The 17,373-nt window shown below is 41.4% G+C and overlaps 1 protein-coding gene across 3 annotated transcripts in view; it reads left to right on the forward strand.

Moving 5' to 3' along the window:
* Unc13c (unc-13 homolog C) overlaps nt 1-17,373 on the forward strand; it is a 462,492-nt gene that overhangs the window by 20,947 nt on the left and 424,172 nt on the right. For all 3 annotated transcript variants that reach the window (XM_013346384.2, XM_026778986.1, XM_005347631.3), the window contains exon 2: nt 10,869-14,092. In XM_013346384.2, coding sequence (XP_013201838.1) covers nt 11,128-14,092 — 2,965 coding nt within the window. In that variant the 5' untranslated portion in view covers nt 10,869-11,127. The remainder of the gene's footprint in view (nt 1-10,868; nt 14,093-17,373) is intronic.

Here is a 17,373-nt window from a genome sequence, read left to right on the forward strand (position 1 = left end):
GGCCGCTTTTTTAAAGGGAGAGAGACCACGCCCCAATGGGCGGGTATCTCAGCGGCTATAGGCTGGAGGAGCGGAAGGACCTCCCGCAACACTATTTCTTGTGTTTCTATACATTAAACAATATAAGCCAATATAGAAATAAAATTTTCAGTATTTAAACTTATATCCTTTCCTTTGCTCATATTATTGCTCTCCCCTCTTTTCGACTAGATTTGGGGAGCTCAACACAGAGCTCTGCTGTGGCTCTCTGCCTCTGCTTCCATCAGTTGCTGAATGAAGGTTCTGTGATGTAGTCATCACTCTGACTACAAGGCAAGGCCAGTTCAGACACCCTCTCCACAATTGCTTAGGGTTTTAGCTGGAATCCTTGTGGATTCCTGGGAATTTCTCTAGTGCCAGATTTCTTGCTAGCCCAATAAAAACTCCTTCAGTCAAGATATTGCATTCCTTGGGAGTGAAAGCTATTGAATTGGACTAAAGTCTCTATAATGATAGCAGCCCTCAAATGTAGGAAATTAAAATTAATTAACAGAGATGTTTACCCCCATGACTAAGGACCCACCTGTAGCACGATCAACCTGCTTAAGTTGAGAATGAAACCTTACCTGAGGTCTTGTCTTTCCTAATGGTGAATTACTTTGCTGGATGCTTAGCTTCTCCAATATCTACTGCAAGAAGTGGGGATTTATTTATTTGGTGACAAAGATGGTTTTAGAATTTCCCTTTAATTAGGAAGAAATTGCTTCTAGCTATTCATTGTCTTTCTGCTCTGTATCAAGAGACTCCAGCAATAGTCATTCTCTCTCACAGTGCCAATCACTGCTTCCCTTGAGCCTTTCAAACAGCCAGGATACTGTGTGTACTGGATAACTCCCTCCTGCTGATGTAACATTGATGTCTATAGCTGTGAGAATGGTAATTTTGCCTGTGATACAACACTGGGGTGTGTTATTTTGCAAAGCATCAGTTGTTGGATCCTTATAGATGTATACTATCTCATGCAGAGCCATCACTTCAGAACTCTCTTGGTACCAACTTTCTACAGCTAGATTCCCTGGGACATTGACTGAACCAAACAAGCACAGAGTAGCTCTTGGCTTGTACACATGAAACCCGATCTGCAAAGTGTTTATAAGAGAGGTCTAAACTATCCTATAGGAGGTGCTGATGTGGGGAGTTTCCTTGTATTGAAGAAAGAGAGCCAGGCATATGAACGCCCACACTCATTAGTCACTGGTGACAGATAGCCTAAAGGAGAGAGAATGACCACCCCATACAACCCATGCTGGGAGGCAACATTCTCAGAGAGTGACTCAGATGAGCCCTAGGGGCCCAGTCAGCATGCTGAAAAGCAAGAAAGAGGAATAACAATCTTGAAGGACTGTCAGAGTGACCCAACTTAATGCCAGGCATCCCTGCAGTGACTCTAGGGGATGGGTGGGTATAGGCTGGGCTGAAAATGATCGACTCTATCATATCAGTGTTCAGAAAGTATCTGTGCTCAAGGATGCCACTTGTGTATGCTTCCTTCAGAACCAGAGAAATTTATTACTCAGAGGATAGTCTGATATGTCTGTGAAAATCTGGAGTGTTTAGAAGATTATCAGGTTGTAGTCCCTCAGGAAAAATATGGTGTTGGCTGTGATTATTCTCAGGTATCTCTGAGGCAAAATTTGGCTGATGCTAAGTGTGTCTTAGATTTGAACTGAAGAAACATTGCCTGTATATCCAAGTAGTCCATAATAAGAATATTACCAGTTCCCAAACACCTGAATTGGATGCTTGAATTCTTCATCAGGGACTTGTATCAATCATCTTCTATAGAATTTGGTATATTCACTGAAAATGTTAAAGGAAGTCTTGCTACTAGGTATTTTGAGGTAATGCCTTTGGGGATTTACTTTAAAAGCATCTTGTAATTTAGAAAAATAGTGAAATTGCCACTTTGTGTAGTGACACTAATCTAAATTTTCACAATGAGTGGCACGCCCATTTTTGCTTGAGTGCTTTGAAGCATAAATATTTGGCTTTCATCCAAGAACTCCAACCAACTGAAGTTCCTTTGTGTGAAGAGAATTGCAGTGGACTTAATGCTCTAAAGAGGAAGCTGCGAGTGGACAATGTAATTATGCAAGCCTTTAAATTCTGTACTGTGCAACAGTCATTAAAGTTTAAAATTCTTACTTTTAATACAGAACAGGCCATATCCAGAGCTACACACGGGATGGTGGGAGGAGCCTTAGGAAGCCACATCAGAGCCAAGGGCGGAAGCCTGTGATGATGATCAAATGAGCTTAGTGTTTTCTGTTAAGTCTTCATTTAGTATCGCTTTTCGTTCTAACCAATGGGTTTATCTGGCTCACAATCATAAATTACAGCCATTATTGTGGGGAAATCATGCAGGAGCTCAAGGCAAAGAGTCACATCACATCTGAGCAGGGAGAGAACCAAAGCATGGTAAGCCTAGGGCTTAGCCAGCTTTCTCTAACCATTTCTACTCCTAGATGGTTCATGGTCTCCTGCCTAGGCAGGGGTGCCACCCTCGCTACATGGGTCTGCCTAAACCAATTAACAATCAAGACAGTCCCTTTCAGACATGCCCATAAGGACAGCCTGAGCCAGACAATCCCTCACTGAATCTGCCAGGTGATTCTAGACCGTGTGAAGTTGGTGATTAAAACCAACCTTCACACCCTTCTAGTCCCGTTCCTGTTTGATCATTTTAGTATCTATCACCTATTGATTGTGATTTTAGAAAGACACAAAGCCAATAGCTTCCTAAGCATGTGATACTGTGGAGGGTCATCAAGGTTTCTGTTACTATAACAAAGCAATTGAAATAGTCAAGTTTATAAAGAGAAAAGATCTGTTTTGGCTTGTGTCTTTTGGCTCTTTCAGTCTATGACAGCTGTTCTCTGGGCTTTGGGTCTATGAGAAAGTGCTTTTTGTCAAGAAGACATGGAGAAACACAACAGGCAAAGACAGAGGAAGGGATTAGGCCTCATAATTCCATTCAAGACCATACATTGAATGACCCTCTACTATACATCACCCTTTTCAGTAGTGTCACCTCAGGGACCAAGCCTGGAACACGTGGGCCTTGGGGGCATTGACATAAGCCACAGCACAGTGTTCTGTGCTCTCACCATGGTTGTCTCTGTTACTTGATCACTTCACACACAGAGTTCTTTTGCCCATTCTTGTGAAAGCATTTTCTAAACCAATATAAATCCTCATCAACTATGTAAAAACATTCTAGACTGTTTGGACACTTGCTCTTTGATTTTATCCTATTTATTCACCATCTGCCTTGTCCCAGCTTATGCAAGCTCTGCTTCCTCTCTATTCAGCCCGTGTGGCTCTTTTTTGCTATTGGCAATGCTAGCTCACATTCCCATCCTCAGATTCCCTGTTTTTCTTCTATGTAGTGATTCAAGGACCATACTTACAAAGTTACCTAGGCAACACGCTGGTTAAGGTTACCTCTTTATGGAGATTTCCCTTTAGATGGACTTGGTAAAAGTCCCCTCTTCTCAACTCTGCCATTCCACCAGACAAGAAGTGCTTTTGAATGAACTATTTTCTAAGTCATCCCAAACTTTACTGTTAAACAGATATTTGTAGGAGGACGCTAGTCAGTTCCTGGTTACTTAGCCTTGAAATAGTCACACAGAAACTGTATTATTTAAATCACTGCTTGGCCCATTAGCTCTAGCTTCTTATTGGCTAAATCTTACATATTAATTTAACCCATCTCCATTAATCTGTGCATCACCACGAGTTGTGGCTTACCAGCAAAGTTTCAGCACATTTGTCTCTGGCGATGGCTCATGGCTTCTCTCTAACTCTTCCTCCTTTCTCCCAGCATTCCATTTAGATTTCCATGCCTATCTCTGTTCCCCTATAACTCTGCTATAGGCCCAAAGAAGTTCCTTTATTAATCAATGATATTCACAGCATACAGAAGGGAATCCCACATCACTTCTCTTCTCTGTTTAAATGAAAAGGCAGGTTTTAACTTTAGCATAGTAAAATTACATATATCTACTTTATCTTTTATCATAACTAAGGAAAACTATATTATTACTATCTATTCTTCAGTGCCAGCAAAAACTCCAGAAGGGTATAATATTACCTAAGAAAACAGGAAGTGCATTGTAAGCTACTTCCGGAACTCTAGAATTAACAGAGACATCTTGCTGCCTGGACAATCACCCAAAGGTTTTTTTGTACCATTGGGTCATCCATCTTCAGCCTACTGGCTCATATTATCCAGCAGATTTTTCCACGAAGCAGGAAATTTCAAAGACAGTTCTGCCTATATTGGCAGTTTGTCAGTCACATTTTTCTGTGTCCTTCAGAAAATCTAGCAGACTCTTTAATGAAGAAGGACAGTCTCACCTTTAGGCAAGTTCAGCAGTTATTTCTCTATGGGTCCTGCATGTCCATTTTATGCAGCATACCATAAACCAGTCCAGGCAAGAGCAGTTTCTTGCCCAAATGGTTAACAAACTCCATAAGGAGCCTCTTCGATGCCCATTTTCCTCTTGAATTAGCTTGGTGCTGCCAGGAGCAGATGTATCTCACTGTCATGAAAAGTCCTAAATTCTTAAAACACTTTAAATGCCATATTCTGAAGGTCTCTAAAAGATTTGAAGAATACATTTCTATTTGAAATACATCTCTGTACATCTAGAAAATCTAACTAACATGACTACAATAGCTTGACTATTATAGATGATTATCTATTAACCTGTATTTCTTAATTATACATTACATTTTAAATGAACTGCATAAACACAATACCTTAATCAAGAGAAGAAATAAACATATACACAGTGTAACAAAATTGTCCTTAAATTTGTATCAATAAACCAAAATCCATACCAATGCAAATCTTTATAGCATATCTCCCTTTAAATGTAAACAAACATTTATAAGCAATATTTGGAAATATGGGCCTAGTTCTTTTCAACTGCTGCCTGCTGTTCATTGGGCAAAGTAATTTTTTGAGGGATGTTCAAGGCAACCTTTCAGGGGTTCTTGGTCCATCAAACCATATTAGTCTAAAATTAAGCAGATAATAGAATAGTAATTAGAATATATGAAAATCAGGTGATATGCTTGAGGTTCCTAAGCCAGGGTCAAGGTCAGAATTGAGTCAGCTTTGTGTTCAAACCCTGAGGCTGGGACTTGTGGAGGCAGCTGGTCTGCATCATGACCAGCCCCACCTCTTTGTCTTCCCTCATGCCTATGAAACTTAACTCTGAATTCTCAGTTCTCTTACTTGAATGCTTTTGGTAAGAACCATAACATCATGTAGTGACCAGAAAATGCTACAACTCAGTTTAGGTAATGTTCTAACAGTGAATTGCTATTTTTTTAAAAAACATTGATTAACTTTTTACTCCACTAGGATTATCCAACTTGAATCACATTGAACAGTTCTCTTATAAAATGACTCTATTAACCAATAAAAATGATTTCTTATTTATTATTAAGGCTAGTTTCAGAGGTTTCATATCTTAATCTAAATCTGGGGCTCAGAGCCAAATGGGATATTTCTTATTAATTGCATGGTCTAGCACAAAGTTCCCAAAGCTCAACACCTCAGCTTCTTTAATACAAATATTATAGAGATGAAAAATAAGATAAGTTTTCTAGTGGTTGGTATATAGTAAGTAATAATTAAATGTTATCATTAAGACCTCCACAGCAACAGTCCCATGTTTTAATCTTCAAAGGCTTGCCTTCCTAAATCTTAATTCTTACTCTCAAATTTTATTATATAATATAATGTGTGCTGCAAAATTAAACATAACAAAAGCAGAGACTATAGGGGAGCCCTTAAATAGCAGTAACTGAGAATTAGATAACTACATGCTGGCTCTGTTCCCTGATCCCCAGCTTCCCTCTCCCTCTGCTGATTTTTGTCCTGACCAGAATGTATTTTCATTTTGCCATTAAACTTCAAAACATACATACATACATACATACATACATACATACATACATACTGAGCTGCTGAGCCATCTCTCCATCACACACACATATGTGTGTGTATAAATATACACATACATATGTATATATTATATATGGGGCTGGAGAGATGGCTCAGCAGTTAAGAGAACTGCCTGCTCTTCCAAAGGTCCTGAGTTGAATTCCCAGAAACCACATGGTGGCTCACAACCATCTGTAATGAGGTCTGGTCAACCTCTTGAGGAAGAGACAGATGCACACAGTGGTCATCATCAACTTAGGCCATGAAACCCAATATTTACAAGTTCGACAGAACCACCATATGCATTTTGCCCGTGCATGCTTCAGCATTGGCAGAGCATAAATTTTATATATATATATATGTTTGTGTTGATCCTAAGGGGTGGGTCAGCACCACAGGTACTGTTTATATTAGCTGCAAAGTGTATCTAGTGTGGATTACTATGATTATTTAAGTTTCTAGAACATAACACATGCTCATTATCAGCTTTCTTTCCTACCCTGATTCCGTGTCTCAAATGAGTCTCATGGTTGATATGTTGGATTCAGCAGCACTATTCCTGAGGTGGGCTTGTGACAGAACAAAATAGGGGAGAGGGAGTGGGAACATAGTAACTGGGAAGGTGAAACCTCAGGAACCTGAATGGATACTGGCAGAAGAAGGTGTTAAGATTTCCTTCCATTTGCTCAGCTGGAGTGTCTATCCTTCATATTGTTTTTTAACCAAGAAGGACTCTGGAGTTGCATCTCACCCCTGCCTCGGTCTCTGCGGATACCCACATAATCTGGTTGTTTCTGTCTCTTGTCACCACCCTTCATTCTCTGGGTTGGTCTATGTGTCAGACACCATTCTCAGAACTCCTCCTTACAGTTCCCCCAGAGATGATGTTTCCACCCCAATATCCTAAATGGATAAACTCAGGCAGAGAAGCCTGGCCACTCTCTCAGGATCAAATAGTGGGGTGTCTAAACAGGGATAACCGTGCTGGAAATATCTATCTAGGGCAGTACAGGAAGCAATTGATGATTAGCGCCTCCTCACCAAGTGGAACTTAACCTACATTTAAGACTGTCAAGATCCTGGCTCGGTTTCTCCACCCACTGGCCCCTGTTATATGCATTTCTCCCAGGCCAAGGGAAATACTCTTCCATCTTCGGACATAGCTTATGTGGCTCTGGTAACTGGGCTTCAGATCAAAGTTGGTGATTTTTTTTTTTACTTTTACCATCATAGTGGTTGCTTTTTAAATTCTGACAGTTTCTCACTTGTGTACAATATAATGTTTTTATACCCGCATTATCTCATTGCCCTTCTATTCCTACTGACCCCGTTCTTCTTCCTAATCTAGTCCCCATCTTGCTCTTGTCTCTCTGTGTGTATGCTCACACACACACACACACACACACACACACACACACACACACACACACACACTCTCATGGCAGTCTTGTGCAATAGGCCACAGCTGCTGTGTGTTCATGATTGTAACAACCACATCACACCCAGAAGACAGCATTTCTTAGTAGTCTCCTTATGTTTTTGCTTATAGTACTGTTAACCCCATCTTCCACAAAGTCCTGTGGACCTTAGAGTGAGTAACAGAGATAACACATTTTGTACTGAGCACAGACAATTATCAAATCAGTGACTCTGGAGCCATTAAAATGCTTTTATTTTTTAGACAGATTCTCACTCTTTTCCAGGCTTTCCTGGATGGAGATCATTATGTATCACAGTCTAGCTTCATACAATGATTCTACTGCCTCATCCTTCCATATTCTGAAGTTATAGGCATGACCCACCATGACCGTCTTTCACATTGCATCTTCTCTGGATTGTCTGGGTCAAGTTCAGTCACTTCTGCCTTCTTTGAACCTTTATTCAACTTATGAGTTTTTTTTTATTAGTGAATGAGTTTTCCTATTTATGTTTTCATTCAACTGATAAGTATTGGGAAATGATGTGGCAAGCAATATGAATATTTAAAGCTAAATAGAACATGGCCCTTGCTTGCCAGCAGTTCACAGTCAAATTGGAAAGGCAGATACATAGGTAAAATATTTCGTGTAAGTTTTTGTTGTGAGACTCTCTTATTGATAATGCAGTCAAGGTATCATGGGAAAACAGAGGGCAAAGTGTCAAAGTCCAGGGATAAACCAGACTGAAGCTGAACTTTTTCAGGTTTAAGAAATATGGGAAAATTATAGATATTCACAAGAATGTGGTGGGAAGTGCAAGGGGAAGGAATTGAGGAAAAGTTAATGTTAGGAAGATATATTAGAATGTTGTAGGAGGCCACTTGTTTGTTTCCCAGCTGCCCGGACTCCCGAAATAATCACACAGAAACTATATTAATTAAATCACTGCTCAGCCCATTAGCTCTAGCTTCTTATTGGCTAACTCTTACATCTTAACTTAGCCCATTTCTAGTAATCTGTGTATCGTCTGATGGCTGTGGCTTACCAGGTAAAATTCCCAGCATCTGTCTCATGGCAGAGGCTACATGGCTTCTTTCTGACTCCTCCTTTCTCCCAGCATTCAGTTTAGTTTTCCCCATTTACCTCTATTCCCTGTGTAGGCCCAAGACAGTTTCTTTATTTACCAATGGTAATTACAGCATACAAAGGGAAATCCCACATCATTAGATTTTGTACCCCTGTGATAAATATCTGACATCAAAAACTGGATAGCAGAAGCATTATCGGTTCAATCTATGGTTACTTAGCTCTGTTTCTAGCCTTGTAAGTGAGGCATGACACCATAGAGGTGGGAGCTGAGGGAGGAAGAAGGGGGCTCATATCATGACTGCCAGGAAATGGTACTCAGAGGAAGCCAGGAAACCAGATAGTACCAAAATTATATTTCCCACTGACCTGCTTTCTCTTGCCAAGTCCTACCTACCATTATGCTAACATGCAATTATGCAAGCTATGTGTCCATCGATAGATTACACTGTGTATTAGGTCTGAGCCCTCAGAGCATTAAACTCCTAAGGTACAGATGAATGTTAGTTAGGCTATAGCAACTAAGTCACTCTGTGTGGGTGGAATGCAGAGCAAGGGGACTCCTCTGGGCAGTTCCAAACTCTTGCTCTTGGGTTGTGTCTAGTGGGACAGAACTTTTCTTTGGAGAGTACTTCTTCTATGTATTCTCATCCATGATGACAATTTAGAACTAGCAATGAAGGTCATGCCGATCAAACGTGAAAACATCAGGCACATTCACAGAACTACTGCTTTTATTTCAGCAAAACACAGACATCTATGTGTGGGCTTAGAAAACGATATTTTAGATTGACAAAATTGGTAGAACACTTCATTCTACTGAAACTCACTGAAAATGATTCATCTACCCAAGTATAGTTTAACTTTCCAAAGTCTTTCTTTATAAGGAAGGATCATAGACATGCATGATAAAGTTTTTAGCACACTTAATTCAGGAGTCAACTGCTCAGCACCATTTATTAGTAAAATAAGGAGTCCTGGCTTGTAATTGTTAAGGAGTCAGAAATCTTCTCAGAGAAGAGCACCTGCATTCTCAAGGCGGGAGTCCTGAAGGCTTGGACATTGATGGCTTCTTTTCCTGCATCTGTTCTCCTGCCTTGCTCAATTCCATACCCCTTCCCTTGAGAAGCTTGGCTTCCTGCCACAGTGTATGTGTATTCCCAAGTCCCTGCAGAGCCTGAATGAAGTGAGACTGGCAGGTTTCCAAGTGGAGGGAGACGGACAAAGAGTCAATAGACTCCGAAAACTACACAAAGATTATGATGTATCCTTTAGTGAATTCTGGAGACTGTTTATCTACCCAAATACATTCTTCAAAAACAGCAAAGGCTTTGGTGTTACTGTTGTCCTGGGATGAATCCCAGTGATAAAATAGTTCACAAATCATTCGAGTGTCTACCATATACAAGTCAGTGTGCCATTCAGCCAGTGGCTCGAAATATAAACCTTGTCTTCCTGTTGTCTAAGAAGGAATGTCATGAAGGTGCCATGGTTGTCTGTCAGTCCTGCTTCAACAAATCGCAGGAATAATTTGGCCCATCATTTGTTGATTATCTATATGCTTGTTCCATCTGTGGTACATTTTGATTTGGTGATTTGAGAGTTCATCTCTGGTGATATTTCTAATAAATCCCAATGATGAGTTTTCAGTCACGTGTCGGCAGGCTACACCAGTTGTTTAAGCTGGTGCTGCTCTTTCAAGCCGTGAACATTTACATTTTGCTTTTGTCATTTCTAGTTTTAAAGCTATTTTACCATTCTTTTTATTGTTTTGCACTGCTTAATCTAATACAATCTCAAATGTGTTTCAACTCATGAGAGTCCATTTGATGTCTACGTTTATCTCTTAGCTTTCATTCATCATTGGGAGTATTTATTAATTTTGATTATTTTAATCTTTGTTTAAGGAATGCCCAATCATTGAATTCCTACAAGAGCAAGAGGTTATTTCTAGTGAAAAAAGAATTGGCTCCATGGAAAAAGTCTTAACACACATGGATTATATGAATGTGATGATTCCGAGAGTCTAGGGAGAATATACTTATATCCTTATAGTTCTATTAGTAAATAAAAATTTAGAAAAAGATATAGCGTGGGAATGGCATAATGACCATATTTAAGTTGTCATTTTATCAATGCGTAAAAGTAATCTTACCACCCTCTGTCATTATTTCAATAGAAACAAGTGATTTAGGAATAGGCATTATAATTCGTAATGAATACATTTTTATTTAGACTCAGAGAATCACATTTCCCTTCTGCAATTCTGCACACTTCGTATATCACAAATGCCTTGGGAAATGTAAATGGGGAGAGTGAGGACCTGCATTCTGGTGCTCATTTCAGCATTCCTTTCTTTTCAGACACACCATGAAATTAGATGGACATGAGGCAGTCATGAAATCCCCCTTCCAGAAAAGAATCCCTTTCACAAGTGGAAGTGCTTGGCTAGTGGATTCCACAGAACCTTGACTCCCCGGTGGGGCATCATATTGCCTTTGCGGCCCTGTCTGGTGGTGGATGGTGCCTCTGAACAGTGATGCTGGCCTCGGATTTACAGACTGCCATCCCAGTGCCTTGCCAACTCCCTTGGATTAGAAAAGCTCTCACTCATTGCTCTCCATGGTGGCCAGCCTCTTCAAGAGCTTGATTTTAGCTTATCTACATAAGCTTTGCAAAGGAATGTTTACAAAGAAACTGGGAAATACAACCAAAAAGAAAGAGAATCGTCAGCAGAAAAAAGATCAAGATTTTTCTACTGCTGGCCACACTAAACCCCCTAAATTGTCTAATGCCCTGAAAAGCACTGTAAAAAAGATTGCAAAGTGCTCATCCACCCGTAACTTCTCCATAGAAGACGACGAAGGTCAAAAAGACTTCTCCCTGTCACCCACATTCAGTTACCGAGTTGCTATCGCCAATGGCCTGCAAACAGCTGTGACCAACAGTGATGAGGACCTGCCGCAGGAGCTGTCCTCCGTTGAGAGCTCCTACTCTGAATCCTTCAATGAGCTAAGGAGCAGCGCCGAAAACCAGGCCCAGTCAACATACACCATGCCTGTCAGACGTAACAGGAAGAGCTCAAGCAGCCTGGCACCCTCCGAGGGCAGCTCAGATGGGGAGCGCACCCTCCACACCTTAAAACTGGGTGCTTTACGGAAACTGAGGAAATGGAAGAAGAGCCAAGAGTGTGTCTCCTCAGACTCTGAGTTGAGCACCGTGAAGAAAACCTGGGGCATAAGAAGCAAATCCTTAGATAGAACTGCCAGAAACCCGAAGACAAATGTCTTAGAGCCAGGGTTCAGCTCTTCTGGGTGCATTAGCCAAACCCATGACGTCATGGAAATGATCTTTAAAGAGCTTCAGGGAATAAGTCAGATCGAAAGCGAACTTTCCGAACTCCGAGGGCACGTGAATGCTCTCAAGTACTCTATAGATGAAATCTCCAGCAGCGTGGAGGTTGTCCAGAGTGAGATTGAGCAGCTACGTACAGGCTTTGTCCAGGCGCGGAGGGAAACTAGGGACATTCATGATTACATTAAGCATTTGGGTCACATGGGGAGTAAGGTAAGCCTGAGGTTTTTAAATGTGCCCGAAGAAAGATTTGAATATGTTGAAAGTGTGGTGTACCAAATTCTTGTAGATAAAATGGGTTTCTCGGATGTACCGAATGCTATTAAAATTGAATTTGCCCAGAGGATAGGACAGCAAAGGGATTGCCCAAACGCAAAGCCTCGGCCCATCCTAGTGTACTTTGAAACCCCTCAGCAAAGGGATTCTGTCTTAAAGAAATCATATAAGCTCAAAGGCACGGGCATTGGGATCTCCACAGATATTCTGACTTATGACGTCAGAGAAAGGAAGGAGAAAGGGGGCTTACCTTCTTCCCAGACATATGAGAGCATGGACATGAAGTTATCCATGCCAGAGCCCAAAGCCAAGAAGAATGCTTGGCTGTCACCCAACGACAGTGACAGAGATCTGGAGTCTGACGCCAGCAGAAGCAGCTATGCAGACTCTCCTGCAAAAGGAAACACTTCCAAGTCCAGCTCAAAGTCACACAGTGCTCGTTCTAAGAACAAAGCGACTAACAACAGAACATCACATAAGTCAGACTCGGATAAACGGGCCTCACAGCTGCCGGCCTCAAACACCCCTGAAAAGCAAACAGCCCACTATGTGGAAGCCACGCCACTCTGGCACTCACAGAGTGACTTTTTCACGCCTAAACTTAGTCGTTCTGAATCAGATTTTTCCAAATTGTGCCAGTCTTATTCAGAGGATTTTTCTGAAAGCCAGTTTTTCTGTAGAACTAATGGGAGCTCCCTCCTTTCCTCTTCTGACCGGGAGCTTTGGCAGAGGAAGCAGGAGGGCTTATCTGCCTTGTACCACAGTCCTCAGGACCAGGGCTTGGACAGGAGGATCCCAGCAGTGCAAGGGCAGAGTGAAATTGAGAACACAGAAACAGTGGACAGTGGGATGAGTAACAGCATGGTGTGTGCATCTGGAGACCGCAGCAATTACAGTGGTTCCCAGCTGTCACTGCATGAGGACCTGTCCCCGTGGAAGGAGTGGAATCAAGCTGAACAAGCCACTGATGTTGGTTTAGATTCCTCCACTCAGGAAGCTTTGGACTACGACACCAACAGTTTGTCTGACCAACAGCTGGATGGCTTCAGCAAAGACCTAGATGACCTGGGAAAGTGCCACAGTGACCTGCAAGATGACTCGGAAAGCTTTGATTTAACCCAGGATGACAACTCCTCTCCGTGCCCTGGGTTGGACAATGAACCCCAAGGTCAGTGGATTGGCCCATACGATTCTTATGAAAAATCCAATTCGAATGAGCTGTACCCCAACCAAAGCCAGCCATCTATGTTGTACCGAAGCCAAAGTGAATTGCAAAGTGATGATTCGGAGGGTGCCCCGCCCAAGTCCTGGCACAGCCGGTTAAGCATCGACCTTTCTGATAAGACCTTCAAGTTCCCCAAATTTGGATCTACACTTCAGAGAGCGAAGTCAGCCCTGGAAGTGGTGTGGAACAAGAGCACTCAGAGTCTCAGCGGGTGTGAGGACAGTGGCTCTTCCTTAATGGGGAGATTTCGGACACTATCTCAATCCACGGCAAATGAGTCGAGTACCACCCTTGACTCTGATATCTATACAGAGCCCTATTACTACAAAGCAGAGGAAGAGGAGGACTACAGTGAGCCAGTGGCGGACAGTGAGACGGATTATGTGGAAGTGATGGAGCAAGTCCTAGCTAAACTAGAAAACAGGACTAGCGTCACAGAAGTAGATGAACACATGAAAGACTATGACCACCCTTCCTATGAAACTCCTTATGAGACCCCGCAAGACGAGGGCTATGATGGGCAGGCAGATGACATCATTAGCGAAGGAGAACTAGAAACCTTGAATGAACCAGCAGTTGAAATGGAATTAGCGGAAGATGAAAACCAAAACCTCCCTGTAGAGCCCCTGGAGGTCATGAAGCCAAAGAGAATCCGACCCTCCTTCAAAGAAGCAGCTCTAAGGGCCTATAAGAAGCAGATGGCAGAGTTGGAAGAGAAGATCCTGGCTGGAGGTACTCGAGTTTAAATGCTAAGTTATGCGCTATGTCTTAACTCTTATTGGAGCTGTTGGACAGGATGGTCTCGGTTTTCCTGGGAGAAGGAATTTACCTAGAGTGAATTTGTGAGTGTGTGTGTATATGTGTGTGTATGTGTGTGTGCTCCGGGAAGAATTTCAGTTTGTTCAGGTAGCTCTCTCAGCAAGGTGGGAGTCACAAGGAAAGGAAAACTAGATTTCAGATAGTTCGTATTGAAATGAGCTCAACTCTAGCCCTGTACATGGTAGATCAAGATTCTTGTCCTAGGTGCAGGATTCATTGGGGGAAAAATAGATAGGCTCTTGACCGAGCAGCCTGGCACCCATGCCCTGGTTCCACTGGGTTCACAGGGTAGAGAAGAAAGTAGTATTTCATTTTAAAATTTGGAGAAGATAGATGGTCATATATAAGCATTCCTTTGTAGAGTTATGATTTGAAGCTTGATGGTAGGAAAAGGTGGGGCTACACAGCTAATCTCAGCCATACCTGTGGATGACTGCTTGGTGTTAGCAAGAAGTGAGAGTGGGGGAGTTTCCTCGGGAGTGGTTGAGAAGTTGCTTCTCTAGTGTGAAAATCAGAAGAACTGATCTATTTTTCTTAATTTCCTAGGGGAACAATTTTAGATGTGAGATTTAGTAGCTGTGTATAGATTTGAGTTCAATGATTTTGCTTATTAACTAAACCTCATTTGTACTCACTTCAATTATTTACATTTTACTTTATTTGCATGTCTATAGTATCTTGGGATAGTATTTTAAAATCTCTTTTTAATGCAATTTTGATATTTTCATGTGGTCTCAGATTAATGTTGACATCTTCCATCAAAATATATTCTGTATAATATTTTTAGAGGCAGATGTATATGTGATTGAGATTAATCTGCTATTCTCTAAATTCTATTATAGAATAATTTGTGTAATTGGTAGCTTATTGTGGCTTCCTTGCCTCAAACCCTCGTTTAAGTCCTACTTTCTCACTGAAAGGGCAGGCTGCTGAGTCAGCAGTCATCTTACCATCAAATGGTACGAGACCTAAGACTATTAGCTCTCTCTCCTCCAAAAATCTTACCCGTAGGAAACAACTCAGCCTGGGTACTTAAAGGAGAGAAGTCTTGGGAAGGGGTGCTGGTACATTGCCTGTGATTCTGTAATGAGTTAGATTGAGAGCTCTCAACTACTTAGAACTGACTTGAAAATGCCAAACAGTCTACTGTTATTGTTATGTGAATATGATTCTATTAGAATAATAATATCCCCAATCAAAGTAAGGTATGGAAGTCCTTGTCAGTGACATTCAGCTGACAGTTTTTTATGTAGAATCTAGAAATCAGACTTTTTTTTTTTTTTTTTTACTGAAGATTCAGCTAGTTACTTAAAAGATTAAACTGGTTTTGTGTGTGTGTGTGTGTGTGTGTGTGTGTGTGTGTGTGTGTGTATGGTGCGTTGTAGAATATTATTTTAAGATGTGTTACATTTGTTTATGCTGTGGAATGTTTGATGATGCAGAGATGTGTTGCCTTCCTTTATGTTACACTTGTTTAACTCTGTGAAGTGGTGTTACTGGGCCTTTCTAAAACACCTGATTGGTCTAATGATGAGCTGAACAACCAATAGCAAGGCAGGAGAAAGGATAGGTGGGATTGGCAGGCAGAGAAGATAAATAGAAGAAGAACATTAGAAGGATCCAAAGAAGGAGCGAGAGAACATGTAGAGGAGGAGAACCCTAGTGGGCAGTCACCTGCCCACACAGTCACCATAGGAGTAAGAGTGAAAGTAAGATACACAGAAGTAAGAAAAGGAAAAAGCCCAGAGGTAAAAGGTAGCCAGGATAATTAAAGTTAGGGAAAGTTGGCTAGAAACAAGGCAAGCTAAGGCCGGGCATGTATAAGAAAGAATAAGCCCCAATGTGTATTTATTTGGGAACTGGGTGGCAGGTACCCCAAAGAGTAAAGAGTAGAAAAACAGCCAACATGTGTGTGTGTGTGTGTGTGTGTGTGTGTGTGTGTGTGATATAATGGATATCTGTTTATAGTCAACACATTAAAGGTATCAGTTTGAAATGTTAGACAACAAAAATACAGCAAGTCCTTATATTTCAGAAGAAAAATGTGGATCTTCAATTTAAAAACTAATGTTATTTATATGTGTAGCAGTGATATTCATGCCCATACATTTGTGCACCACCAGTGTGTCTGGTATCCTCAGAGGCCAGAAGAGAACATTTCCATGGGTTGTGAGCTGTCATATGGGTGCCAGGAACCAAATCTGGGTCCTCTGCAAGAGCAGTCAGTGCCTCTAGTTTTTAAGGAAGGAAACTGATGTATATAAAACAGGGAATATTGTTTGGCTTTCTGAAGGGCTATCTTTCCATTTGTTACAGCATGAATGGGCCTTTAGGTTATCATTTATCAAGTGATGTAAGACACAAGAATATCATGGGATACAATTTATATGAAACATCCTAACAAAAGCAGCCAGGGTTGGAGTATAGCTCATTGCTACAGCAATAAACTACCATGTGGGAGAAGCTCTGGGTTCCCTCTTGAGTACTTAGAAAGGAAATCAAATTGGAAGAGAAAGACAGTAAAACAGTGGTAAACAGGAGCAGGGAGTGTGGAGGAGGGAACAAGAATATGAGGGAAAGGAAACAATGATAGACACATGGGCTGAGCCAAATCTGGGAGCCAATGGCCCAGTGATGACTACAGAGGACTATAGTTATTATATTCTGTATTTGTGTCCTTGACACACACCAAGGGAGGACCATGTGAGGTAATGAATATGCTAATTTGTTTCACTATAATCATTTTACTATCAACACCTATCTCATTATATTTTAGAAATATATATATATATATATATATATATATATATATACATTAGCTGGGCTCTACAAGTTAGATTGCTACGATAATGACCCTTTCATCCCGTCATCAGTGGTACTTTTCAGAAAAGAGATTGGTGTGCCTGCAATGATAAATAAAAAAGTAAGATGAAGTGGGTACCTGGGTACCTTTCATTATGCCCTGTCAAGGAATGCCACTAAGCAAACATGCCAAGGCAACAGAGTTAGTGCAAGAGGTTTACTGGCGAGCAGGGAGAAGGAGAGTGAAAGAGCGAAAGGCCATGTTGGAGTGGGTACATGAAAGAGGGAGAGAGAGGGAGGGACGGAGGGACGGAGGGACAGAGGGACGGGGAGAGAGAGAGAGAGAGAGAGAGAGAGAGAGAGAGAGAGAGAGAGAGAGAGAGAGAGAGAGA

This window comes from Microtus ochrogaster, chromosome 5 (assembly GCF_000317375.1).
Source record: "Microtus ochrogaster isolate Prairie Vole_2 chromosome 5, MicOch1.0, whole genome shotgun sequence".
NCBI classification, from domain to species: Eukaryota; Metazoa; Chordata; class Mammalia; order Rodentia; family Cricetidae; genus Microtus; species Microtus ochrogaster.